At 29.3% G+C, this 14,888-nt stretch overlaps 1 protein-coding gene across 5 annotated transcripts in view; it reads right to left on the bottom strand.

Moving 5' to 3' along the window:
- LOC100167874 (glutamate receptor ionotropic, NMDA 2B) overlaps positions 1-14,888 on the bottom strand; it is a 190,643-nt gene that overhangs the window by 61,880 nt on the left and 113,875 nt on the right. Inside the window, exon 1 of one of the 5 annotated variants that reach the window (XM_001943650.5) lies at positions 3,884-5,758. The exons of the other annotated variants lie outside the window; for them this stretch is intronic. Coding sequence (XP_001943685.4) covers positions 3,884-4,358 — 475 coding nt within the window. The 5' untranslated portion in view covers positions 4,359-5,758. Of the gene's footprint in view, positions 1-3,883; positions 5,759-14,888 lie in introns of those variants that run through there. 5 annotated transcript variants of the gene reach the window in all.

The raw sequence follows: 14,888 nt of genomic DNA, 5'->3' as shown, positions 1-14,888 counted from the left end.
TTATTACAAAAGAATCGAAATATTATAGGAGTAAAAATAAATTATAATAACCAATGTAGTTAAAGGCTAGTTCAACAAATTATCGGTGTCCATTAGAAAAACGACAAGATTACAAGAACTTAGTTATTTATCACTATAGATATGCGTTCGTGTAATAAACTCGCAAGTTGTGATGGTCTAGCTGGTCACAAGTACTCAGAACAATATAGCCTTAGCTAACATTTGACTAGGCCCCAATGCGTTATATGTGACTCCACTATGACTATCATTCGGAACGAATTCCATGGGGATTTCCCTATGGACTTTACATTTTATGCATGGTTTGTTGTTATCGGCTATGTCGGAAAGCTTGAGTTCATCAAAGCCCGAAATGTAGCCGATATCTAATTTAAACTTTATATACAGATATTTCTGCGAGGGATTTTCACGGAAACCTCGAACTAAAATTTAAATAAATTATCTCGTCGAAAGTTTTTGGTGTTCAAATTGTTCGTTACACTACCGATGGCATAAAAGAACACATTTCAAAATATGTAGGTAGTTGAATTATTCAAAAATGTAACTTTTCTTATTAGTTTTGGAGCGTATATAATATGAGCGATGAAAGCATTGGTTTTACAATGATGTATAACCGTTGTTTTTTTAGCATTGTGTCTGTCGTCAGCCTTTACCTCTTGAAGCAGTAAACATTTGTCAATATTCAACTTTACGGTAGTTTCTGGTAGCGAATTTTATCTTGCTTTAAAATTGAATAATATAATTTATACTACCTAGCTGTATAATAATTAGTTATATTGCGTATTATTATTATAAATATTCATTAGGTGCTTTTGTACAAATAAGCACAGTATCATATAATGATAATATATTATTATGGACAATTTCAATACCAGGTTTCCGATAAATTTAATGGAAATATAATATTTTGTTTGATTATATAACGTGTACAGTGTACACTGCACAATAATATGATCTTGTGATGTTAGGTATCAATATTTATATAAGAAGTCTCGTATAATATTCCATAATAAAGGTGGGTACAATACAATACAATATTTGTTATCTATTTTTAATCTCTTAGCAAGGTCTGAGTATAATTTAAAAAAACAAGTTTATCATATTTTGTATTTTGCACAAATATAGCAGGATGAACTCTTATTTTTATAACGCTACAGAATAAAATTATGTTATATATTATATTTGTCATATTATGTGAATAATAAAGATTTAAAAAAAAATATTATATTGAAAAAAATTATTTAAAATACTATGTACACAATATTATGTTGATGATTGACTAAAGGTACATATTTTTTAAAAAATTAATAGGAAGATATAAATTAAATATAATTTTAATGAATCTAACTTGGTAATCATATCTGTAAACTATTTAAATTACCTACCTATTTGTAGTTACGATAAGATACAACCGTATTATAATTTATAACAATTTATGTATTCAGTTAAAAAGCAATAGCTAATTCAGGAAAAACAATTGCATTGTGCCTAAACCAAATTAATTAAAATCCAATTGCATCAAACAATTTTTTATTTAATTTATCTTACTGCAAATAAAAATTCGATAGTTGTTAATAAATCTTTAGCAATACAATGGAACAGCTGTTGTTATGACTATAAGATCAGTGAAAAAGAGGAGTGATTTCGTCAGCTTGTGTTGATGATTTTGAATTTCGCAGTTAGTGTACTGTATTTGTACTATTGCAGTTCGATTTAATCACTTTTCAATCAACCTGAAATGTATTGTACTATTGTTGTAGGGTACCTATGCGTGAAAATGTCTACATTCTAATGGCTGTAATTATGTTACGTGCTGGTCCGTTATAATATTTCGCTACCGCACACAGAAAAAACAGACTACGATTACATTATTTTATATAGAAAATCGTATTAATTGTCGTTTTTACATTTATAAAAGTGGAAGCCTTTTATATTATAATATACAACTTTTTATGTTAACTGAAAAAAACAAAATATAAACCGTTGACACATAACTGCAGCTGCGATCCTTATATGGGAAATTAGCATAAAATCGCATTTTAATACCTACCTATATATAAATTTACTCACGTTTGTTTTAAAATTAGCATGTTGAAATATTATATTATTTGCTTTCATATATAACTACTAGATACGCTAATACGTTTCTACAGGTTAAAAATATTGATTTTGGCTCGTAAGTATCATTTAACATCCATATGTGGAGCGGTTCTGTTATGTCGTATATCTAATGACTAATAACCTGCCCGCCGATGATAAATTACAGTGATATTATGTTAATGCGTATAAGGCTAATAATCAGACATCAGATCACGTATAGACCGCGTGGGCGTGTGTGCGCCACAATATTAAATTAAATAATTGCATTAGTTTTTGCGTTCATCGCGATTATAGTTCAACCGTACTGAAACGGCGATGGTGGCACACGAGCAAACAGATAAAACTGTCATTGCACATAAATATTTCAAACCGTCGATTGTAATTAATAACGATGTGGATTAGACGAATAATTGTATTAAAAATTATCGTCTAACGCTTTGAACGCGTGATCCACAATAATATACACAACAGTACACACACACATATAATACATATATATATATATATAATATGTTGTACTACAGAATCGAAGCTTGTTACGATCTCTTGGGTGAAGGACTCTTACGAATTCCCGTCGGGCCGGATTAAGGGCGTATTAAGGCGTCGGCTGTAATAATATTATAGAAAGATAACATTTTGTATTTGATTTTAGTACCTACTACGCATCGTCTCGTAATATTAATATAATATCATAATTTCCGACGACGTCGCGATACATGAGCATAACAAGCAGGACCGCAATAAGAGTACAAATACCACGCGTTGAATGACGATTGCAGATTAAATTCGCATTTCCGGTGTAATCAGTAACAATGGTGGGCGGGGGGGGGGGGGGGGGGGTGTTTGAGGTGGGATGTCCTGAGCGGATCGTGAGTTCGTCGCGAGTACAATGTCGTAAGCGGAATGCGAATCCGTGCTTAACGGAGATCCCTGCACGATGTTTATAATATTATGCGACTGTGTAAACAATATGTCGACAATAATATTCATAAATCCTCGTCGCTCCCATTGATGAATCCTAAATCCACGTACAACTGCATATAAATAATATATTAGTGGGGTGGCGATTAAAGCAGTGTTGGATTATAGGGGAGCGGGTGGTGGGACGTGGCGATCGCCATCCCTCCATGGTCCAAATCGAATTACTAAGGCATCTTAATAATATAATTTATGAAATTTTGCTAAATGTAGAGTATTTTGACTAAAGATGTGAATTCGGTAAATGTTCAAAGTTTAATTTTACCGGTAAAAAAGATACTATTAATGTTACCAATTTTATAAGTTTTTTTTTCTACCTAATTGATTATGGTTTTTGAAACATGTTATCAATTTTGACGTCTGTTGCTCTATTGTTGACAGCTGTCTCCAAACGGTTAACCACATGGCACCTGCCATTTAATACCAAAATTGCTTTCTGGTTAAGTATGGTTAATTACTATCATACATTCATACATAACAAATGTATTGTTATTTGTTATTATATTTCAAATATTTTAACAGCAGTTTAACTTTTTCTGATGTATACCTATAATAGAGAATAATATCTCATTCCACAAGGCACTAAGTAACGGATCTTCCATTATTGTCGAAATTATTAAAAAGTAGAAAAACATACGTAGAAAAATGTGAGTCTGTATAGTATGGTAAAATCAATATTTGGTCTACCGCCTAATAAAATTAGCTTCAGATCCACCACTGAACTATTGGTATCTGAACTATCTTCCTATAATCATACGACATCATAAGACTATTGAATCGTACCGACCTGTAGGACTGGGAGTGAGGGACATCATCTGGGACCTGACATTTCGCTCCTCGAAGTCGTAGATCTTGCTGAAGTTGGTCGAATGGTTCTTCTTGTACGCCTTATTGATGCCCTGGATGGCATCGTGTATGGCACGTAGATAACCTCGAACCCCAAAGCTGGTTTTTGGCATCAGCATGCCCACGTTCAAGGCCATCTCGGGCCGTCTGTCACCGGCACTCGGCCGGCGGTGCGACGAGCGGCCGCCACCACCGCCGAGTCCGACGCCTACGCCCTTGTGCTTCCATCGGCCACCGCCGACCGCACCACCGCTGGCCCCACTGCGGTCTTTTTCACCACCACCACCTCCGGACCGGACAGCCGAGGCGTCTGCCCGACCGACGGACGGCCACCGCGACGACGGTGGATACCGGCCGCAGCAGCACATCAGCAGGAGGAGGGCGAAGGCCACTCGAAACCAGGACGGCCACCACATGTACGCTTGTACGGGTGGGCGTGAATGACACGCGACCGAAGTGGCTTAGACCACGAGACACGACCACGTGTGTTTACGCGACGACCGTGTGGTGCGATGCTCACGCGTGACGAGCTACTGGACCCGGGGCGAAAAACGAGAGCGAAGCGATTTCGGCACCTTTCTCAAGCCGTCGCCTTGACAACCGCAGGCGGCGGCGGTGGCGGCGTCGGCGGTGGTGGTGGTGGTGGCGGCGGCTGATGCTGCTACTGCTGCTGCTGCTGTTCCGAGTAAGTTCCATTGCCACCGCCGTCGAATTGGTGTGCGTCCTGTGCGCGTTTACGACGGCGGCGTTCGGTACGGCGGTGGTTATGACGGTGAAGTGGTAGTGGTAGGGGTCGGGCGGCCAACGTTTGAAATAGCCACCGCCGCCGCCGGATGGGGGTATTTCCGTTTGTGAAAAGACGCACCCTTTAATGCCACCCGAACCGGATGTGTACATTCCATACATCCGCTCTCAGCCATCGCACCCACTTCGAACGCACTATCGACACCGCTGTCAATTATTACTCTGCGGGTCGACTGCTCGAGTGACTGTCGTCGTCGATGTCGTCGTTATATACCTCTTCCGACCCACCCACATGCACACACACACCCCACACATCAGAGGTACGCCTTACACTGTACGACGCAATTACGTGTTACGTTCGACCATGTGTTTGTGTGAGTGCTTATTGTCGTGTCGTGTTGTATTTTTTTTCCTCCTCCGTTTGCCCTTATCGCTGTTTTCCGTTGTATATATATTATATATATATATATATATCACGTCCAATTGATACGAATTTGTATTTCGTTTCGCACTTTAAACGTGTCTCGTACGTTTACGGCGAACGATGACAGTAATAATAATAATATAGTGACGAGTGATACGATTATGGGAAGATGTTATTATTCGACAATGTACACATCACAGTCGATGATCGCGAGTTACTTTCGACATGTGCTCAAAACGCTCCGGGCTTTGGTTTATTTGTGTTTGTGGTATATTTCAAAGATAAAAATAAATTACGGACGACTCTGGATTCACGCCAGGTGATTGGTGTTGGATTCCGGGAGAAACGGTCGACTGTTCTCACACTGAACAAACTATTTTTTGCTCCCCGAGATGGTCCCATATTTAATTTAAGTATTGTTTACCTAAACAAATGGTCTATCTGACCTTTTAATTTTGTTCGTTTACGTTTCGCAGTATAGAGCCTCGGCACAATTAATATTGATGAGTAGATGTATTAAAACAATAAAATAAATTTGGAAGTAAAATGAATTATATAATGTATAATGTATATTTTAATACTATATTGGCAGATTGTACCTATATACGATGTGGAGCACTTTTCAAGTATAAATTGTTAGACTCACAACATTTTAGGAATACATTAGCATTTAGCTTTAACATGGTTTATATTATAAAAGCCGGGAACTTTTTCCTAAGTTTAAATAATATGTTAATAGGTCATATTTTTAAAAGAGAATATTCAGAGCTATTATGTATACGCGTTTTATATAATTACTTAATATACATTCCAGTTATATTATAATATGAAAAGTGAAGAGTGAAAAGTACTGAAAACTAAATCTACATAAAACGGAATTCAGTTTCAAACGGAAACACTCAAACGGTTATATTGCCATGCATGCTCACTTTAAACATAATTACGTCAAGGGTATTAATAATAGTGTTAAAGTGCAGATAAATTGACTATATTTTTGAGTATAATGTATCAGGTAATTTATTATGAACTCGATATTCATTGTTAAAGTAATTGTAGTGAGGATATATGTAAAAAATACAAAATACTATATTATTACCAATAATTATAACATGGTTCACCTTTTATTAATATAATTAATATATATATTAAATTACTAAAAAAATTACACATAACTTACCATAATATATTATGTATGAATTAGTCACAAAAAGTTTACATTAAACACTGTTTAATATAACTTAAATAGGTGAAGTAAATATTTTTAATAAAGTTTTTTTGATGACGGAAAGTTGTACTGTTGGGAACTCGTGTTGAACTAAACATGCAAAAATATAATAATATAGTACCTATTTGGAACATTAAATTTTGTTTTAAACGGAATGTACTCATTGAATTAAAAATAAAAGAATTCACTCATCATCACATTAGTTTTGCACAATGCATACACAACCCCGTATGCGTAACCTGTATAATATTATATTTTAATATATGAATGAATAATATTACATAAATATATAACAATAAAATAGGTACCTTACTTCTACAGTAATATTATTTACATTTCAATCGATTCGTTCATTAGTTATATATATTCGTAAATTATTATTTGCTATAATATATACGTAATATATAATTTAAAAAACACATACTATATTATATTAACACATTATTGGGATATTTAAATAAATATTGTCTTGGATTTGAATCTATGTAAAATATTCACCAATCACCATTCATGGTACCTACATTCATGGTACCTAATCACATATTTATAATGTTTTGATTATCGTGTTGATTCATTTTTATCTTAATAATTTAATCATTCGAGAATGTGGAGAACATTAAATAGAATCTAAATAATTCAAAATTAACGATAATTTACTTATTTTTATTTCTTTATTAATCAGTTAATTACTGACTGTCTGACTATTTGACTGGGCGATATTGGATATCATAATAATAATAATATTGGAAATTTTATTTTTACATATTGTTGTCTAGTATCTCAAAATAACTATAATAAAGGGTTTGAATGTAAAAATGCATTCACATTCATCAAAAAATGAACTAACTCACATAGATAATGATTTTATTAAATGCGTTGATGAATGGATGATAAATAATTATTTACGTTGAATTTAAATGATTTCACATCCATGCTTCATGCATGAAGAAGAATTAATTTAAAAAAAATATGTTCACTTTTATTTGAAGTCTAAGTATTTTGATAAGAAACGGAAATGTATCTTTTTCTTAAAGCAAAATAAATTATTTAAGCAAAATGACAACACGTTACTGGGAATTAATTTAATTGTAGTTTTTTTTATTTTTTTTCACAATATTGTTCGTTAAATATCATTATTTCACTAGTTTGTTTTTGTTTTAAAAAAAACATAAATATTATGTGGTTAGATTTATAGTTTATTTTTCTGGCATCCACATTTAAAAAGGACATTTAAATCGCATCCCAAAGGGTTCCTATTATCTAAAGAAAAACATTTTTTTTTTTTTTTTTAATAAGTCATAACATAAATTTAGATTTATGCTACCAGTGGAACGAAATTAGACCCAAATAAATCATAATTAAAAATCTTATTTAGTGTTATTTCCAAGAGTTTTACAATTATATAACATACGTAACTTCTAGACAGTTTTGATCAACACAAAATTCATAATTATTTCTATGGTTGTTATACTAAATAGATTATGTTACATACCTAATTAGGTTTGATAACAATAATTAAAACGAAGAAATAATAAAATATAATAATGTAGGATTCAATTCTACAATATTCTTTTATATTTTATGGCATATATTTGTTTGAAAACTGAACAGTAAAATAAATATTTTATGGTTGAAAAGAAAACGATAAAAATGGAAATGTCCTTATACGATTGGAATTACTTTATTGGGTAGAAAGAGTGTTAAAGAAATATAATGTTCCTGACGCAATATAATTTTCAACAAATTTTGATCGCTTTTTGGTTCTAAATGTAATATAATAATATCTAATCTAAATTAATGGATTGAAATCTAAAGATAATAATTTACAACATCTATTTTATCGAATGGTTGTTTTAATATGAACTTATAATGTTGTTAGTTGTTACGTAATCTACACATAATATTTACACAAAATTATCACTTAACTATAAAAAAATAATTTAATTATCATTCTATCTAAATAGACTTTTTTTTTTTTAAATACATAACTATTTTATTATAATTTCATTATTTTGAAACACAATTTTGAGTTGTAGCCTTATAGTTTGAGTTAGATAATAATTATCTTATTAATTGTAATTATTACAAAGTAAGGTTAAAGATATTGCCGATATTCTTTTCTTGTGCTATCACTTGTAATATCATTTAATACTATTAGTTGTGATTATGATAAAAAAAATGTTATCCCTATATATATATATATATATATATGTGTCTGTAATTTTTGATGAATATTACGTTAAATCATTATTTATTTGATTTAATTTAAAATGACGTGCGAATAACGAATGGCTAGTAAAATTGTATTGACAATTGGGTACCTACGTATATTATATCTAGGTGTTGAGAGTATTTTTGAAACTCAACTCGATTCGAAATGCACTTATGATCAAAATAAATACATGTAGAACGTAATACTATATTGATTTTCCAATACGCATTGACAGTATAGGTATATTATTGAAATATCATTATGGTATCTATAATAATGTATTATAATATTATTATATTGATGTACTTATATAATATAATATTATAAAACATATTATATTTTTCGTTTTTAATAGACCTGGAATTTTTGAAATGCAATATTTTTTAGTATCTAAGCCACTAAAACGCATCGGTGTTAATAAACATAACACCTGATGGCTTAATTTATTAATTTACGCATTCATATTATATGATTTCAGCCCTATCAAACTGACCAAGCTACAGTCACTCATAACAACGATAATATTTAGATAGTATATTTTAGATAGTATATTACAACGACAATTCTAATCTATACACCGAGGGATTGACAGCTACACTCCACGTATGGGTACCGCATATAAGCCGATTAAACGATTACTTCTTCGTTGTTGGGGGTTTTTTTTTTAAATTATTTTCGGAAAATTCGGTGGAGTTTTTAATGCCCATTATTCATTAATGTGTAAACCTAGTTAATCTCCAACAATGGTCGTAGCTGTGGTTTATTTATTTTATTTGTATGTTTTTTTAATTTTATGTTTTTTTACACGCATGCAATATTATTATAAACGTATTTCTAATATATTTTCGTTTTTCAATCCATCCCGTCACTCGCAGATTAAACACAATATGGATTGGAATTGCATAGTATGATGGTATAACAATAGAGGCACGAGGCGGCTGCCCGACTGACAACTGTCGATTGTATATTGGTGAAAATTCCCCGGCCAGATGAAGCCACCGAGTCGATAATATTTAACGAACCACGTTGCAGGTGTTCTCTCATCTACGCATAGGTATACTGGGAAGGTTTACATTTTTATTTTTCCGGCATTAATCGGTGTGCAAATTTCGCGTTTTATCTATGCAAAAATAAATCGCACCGTGTCACAGAACGTTGTAACGTTTCGCATATTTTAATATTTTATTCTCGTTTCAATTAGCATTTGAACGAAACAAAGTTCAATTCGATTTCCTTGAAATTACATTATTTCATTATTTTGATTATTTTTTTGAAGGCGTAACGGTAACGCAAATAAAACAAAACAAAATAAACTTTTATATTTTTAGCTTTGTTGTTTGATTACAATGTGTCTTATTATGGGTAAATATTTAAAAGTGAAGCGCTCGTTTTCTATAATATGATTTTTATATGATAAATAAATGACAAATTCTCGTAGCAGCCGTAAAAGTTATAATCTCATATTTAATCCCTACACATTTTTTTTTTTTTATAAAATACATGGGCTTATAGGTAATTTTCAACTGAAAAAAAAAAATCCATAACATATTTTTGAGATAAAAACTAGAATTAATGGTATTCAAAATGTGATATTCAAAGTTACTTTGTTTTTGTATCTATACTATAACTATTCAGACACACCTCGCACATGGATACATAATAAATATATACATAATATAATATATGTCTGATATTTCGAATAAAATAGGCAAAAACATAAATGTTTTAAGTTTTTAAAAATATGTAAAGTGTACTGAATATGTCAATTTTTCACCCCTAAAAACATTGGGAATTTATTATCCATACTCCTTATATTATATTTTATGCTTAAAGTCTTAAACAAATTCAACAATGAAGTACCTAATTCGTATTAACTAATAAAACATTTCGATTGTTCTTTCAATGATTACAAATGTATGTTCTTGAACTGTTTATGTCCACCCAACTACAATAATTCACACTAAATTTATATATTATTTCAATATCGATGCAAGTGATTCAAATAATATGTAAAATATAGTATAATTAGATGAAAAAAGTAACGCAAATTCCAAACACGTTGATTTCATTTGTAAATTTATTCTTTGAGATCTAATTTAGTTTTGTTAATATGACATACGAGTGTAATATTGTGAATATAAGCTATTCAGGGAATTTTTGGTGATCATTTTACTCTTTTAATCATCTATCCGTGTAATCTCACACGTTTTTAAAAGCAATAATGAAAGGGCTTCTTTTTTTGTTTATTGCATTGTATGCATAGTTATAGTAAAGATTATTTCTCGAAATGTAAAAGCAGAATCAATACTTAGTACCCTGTCTATTATCTTAGTACCATTTGCTGGATCATTCATTTTTTAGGACCTTTGTAAACCCTACTTCAAGGACTGGATCGATATCTCTCTTTTCATTTTACGACAATTTACGGGTGACTTCGAAGCAAATGAGTTCTTACGTCTTAATGTTAGGGTATTAGGTATTAGGTATATTTCAGAAATAATGTTTGTAAAATAATACTATTCTAAAAACAAATTAGACGTGTCTCCTTGTGAATAAAAAATGAGTAATTATTTAATCATTTCAATGGACCGTGGTGTAATAAACTGTTTTTAGAGAATGATTACTTTAGATATTGTTTTAAAAATACAACAACATAAATTACAGTACAACCTCTGACAGCTGGAAAATTATACATTAATGTTGGTCAACAGTAAGGAGTTCCCTAGAGAACAAACAACGATTTAATGGTTTTTCTTAGCCAGGAAAATAATATTTATAAATAATTTAGATAACTATTAAATATTTAACATTGATTCTAGTTAAATATGTATTTGTACCTATGGATGGAAACATCGAATATAAATCATCTAATTGCATATATTTTATATAATTATGATTAATAGGTATCGAAACAAAATGTGTATACATTTGATAAAAACTTTTTTCTGTACAAGTATAAATTGATAAATTACAGTAGGAATATTAATTCTATTATAATATACAATAGAAATATATAATTTTGTCCGAATTTTAACTACACATTTCCATTACAGAAATTGTGTTTAAATTTGTTTCAAAATGTCTGGTTTCAGTATGATTAGGCATTTTCGTACTTATGAGAAACGATATATTTAATTTTAAAGCACGAGTCATTAAAATTTGAAAATTGTATACATTTTTAACTACACAAATGTTTGCAATTTGCAAATATTGGTTATTTTACCAAATATGAATTCCTTATACAAACAAATTTCTATGTGTCTTTGATATTTTCGAATAGTTAGTATAAAAACTTTGACTTATGTAGAACTTAGTGTTACATTTTCAAGCGTTTTGAAAAGTTGTTTTATCAATATTTACGGAAAAAAAAACTAAAAAATGAAAATGGCAAAAAACTACAAATCCCGTTTATTTCTTATTTTTGTTGCTTTTCCCAATTATATGGAAAAATACTTTGAATTTTTCACTTCTGAACCAACACCTCCTCACCTCCACTTCAAACAAAAATAACATTTTACTAACCATAGATTCACTTTCCTACCATAAAATATATTGAAGTTTAAACGAAAAAAAAATATATATGTATCTACTCAAAATCTAAAATGAGAGAATGTATGATTGTGTTATTAATGATTGAAATATTGGATGATAACTATAATTCGAATTATGAGTATAAATATATTAAAATAGTTCTAAAATATTATTATTATTAAAGTATTAATTAATTTAAATGTTCAATCGATATCATAAAATATTTTTTATATTTTAATTTTTAATAAATTAATAAAACTTATATTTGTTTTATCTCAATTGAGACAATATATTCTAAAAAAAAAAAAAAACGCTTTAATTGGAGAAATTTTAAGATGAAGAATTAATATTGAATAATTTAAACATCCAATTAATTATTTTTTTTATTCAAGACAACTTTAAAATAAATTAAAAGCAATTTTTAGTTTTTTTTAAATTTAAAATTTGTATTCAAATAGTTCAAAAGAAGTTTAATAAGATATAATCTGTTCAAGTATAAAGTTTTTACATGTTATTTTAAAATGTGGATATTGTGTGAAAAATAATCGCTCTTTAAATCTTATTATTTCCTAGTAAATGTTTGATATGCGCAGAAAAAAATTTAAAATCGTTATTAATAATGCATAAAATTGGATCAAATGCTTATGGTATTCAGTAAAATATACAAGAACTAGTCACGAAGGTCTGCTGTTGCAAACTAAATATTTAAATTTCAATTAGATGATTGCAACTTGATAATCTTTGTAACGAATATTGTAATATTTTAAAAAGTGATTTGTATTTTAATACTATACAAAATATAGCTGCATAAAATTAAATTATAGTGAAAATTGGGTATAGAGATCTGTTTTATTGTTCTAGATTAAAGACTATCAAAATATTGTAAAATCATAAAATGTGCATCATGACTTCAGTAGTTTTTAGGTAAAATTTTGAGAGAAGTGAATATAATTTTTACAATGATATATTCTTTTTTTGTACAAAAATTTTTTAGGGATTTAAAATAAATTATATTCTTTATAACATTATTTTAGCATAAGATTAGGCTGAACTTCAACGACATGCATAGGTAGCTATTTATCACTTTTTTGTATTATGAGTACTTCAAAATTCAAATATAATATAGTTTATATTAACATTTAATTAACATAATCGACACTTGTATCATATTCAATGGAGTTTTGCTCCAATAATTTTTGTAATTGCATTTAGTTATATATATAGTTTTATATTTGAATTATTCTGACGAAAAAAATAACTCTATAAAATAATAATACAGGATATTTTATAGTTTTTATACAAATAAAATATATTATATATGTTTTAAATTTAGCTTTGTTAAACCAAAGTTATAATGAACGCATATTGTCTAGTGGAATTTAAAATATATTTTGTGTTTTTTTTTTTTTTACTCTCTTTTAAAGGTATATTTTGGTATATAATATTATATAATACGTGTATTAGGTACCTAATATTAAATTGATAATAATATTTATTTTTCTGTAACAATATTCGTTGACCTTTACTTCGATGTGACACATTTCGATTTACTGCGATTTAATATGATCAAACAACAATACCAAGAATCATATTATGATCAATCAAAAATTTAGAGCTCGTAGAAATTTAAACACGTTTTAAATTTTTTTATCTGGTTTTATTATTTTTATTTAATGTAGTGTGGTTCAGAAGTTTCCTTAAAATTCTGAGTTTGAAAGACTACAAAAAAAGATTTGCGATTTCATTCGATAGAATGAGTACATACACAAAGTTCAACGATATCATATATAATTACCTATTTCTGTTGTATTATGATATAATAACTGGTAATGCAATTTAATTGAACATATAGTCCATAGATTGAACTTTTACGGTTGATTACATTTAATGATATCATACATTAGGTATATTATAAATTATAGGTTTGAACGGACTATAAATGTTGAGGCTTATCTATCAAAGTAAATTAAACTTTTATTTAAAAAAAACAACAAGCCAGATCACATTATTATCTGATTTTAGATTGTGTTCATTTCCAATATATTAGTATTGAACACCAATTAACATAGGTAGGTAGTTAATAAGTCATAAAGCTACAAATTATTGTATAACAATACCTATACATTTTACTTTAATTTTAATTTTTGTTTTTTAATATTGAAAGCTACAACATGTTATCATGATAATTATTTAAGATACCTACTTCGTGGTTATTATCCGTTGATTATATTATTTACGTTACGTTATATTTATTATTATTTTTAATTTTTACTTTGTTTAAGCCTTTAAGGTTAATAATAATTTAAAACAGCAGTTGAACAAAAAAAATAATAATAATAATAAACGTTCAAACGCTCGCACCATTTTCCAAGTAAATGAAGTTTTTTTTATATTTTTATACTATTGTTTATTGAGTGAATATCTAAAAAATAATTAAAAATTTTAAATTCCCGATAAAATGTCTGCTGTGAAATTTTAATAAAACGAGAAATAAAATTTTTTATAGCTTCCATAGTCTTGATACTTTTATTTTTTTCAAATATGAGTTCTGGTAGATAATACGATATCCAACACAGTATATAATATATTCTAAAACCAATTAAGACATTTTTATTTTTGAATATTATTTGATAAAATATTTTCACTAATAAATTTATTGAGCGAAATAAAATCAGCGGAAATGGTAAAAAATATTAATAACATTATCATATTACACGTATAATGTGCTTTGTTAAATCTAGCACACACACACAAAAATTAACTATGGTCTGAAAAATAATTGTTGATACGTTCGATATATTTTCTTAATC

This window comes from Acyrthosiphon pisum, chromosome A2 (assembly GCF_005508785.2).
Source record: "Acyrthosiphon pisum isolate AL4f chromosome A2, pea_aphid_22Mar2018_4r6ur, whole genome shotgun sequence".
NCBI lineage: Eukaryota > Metazoa > Arthropoda > Insecta > Hemiptera > Aphididae > Acyrthosiphon > Acyrthosiphon pisum.
This window is presented reverse-complemented; position numbering and strand designations above follow the sequence as displayed.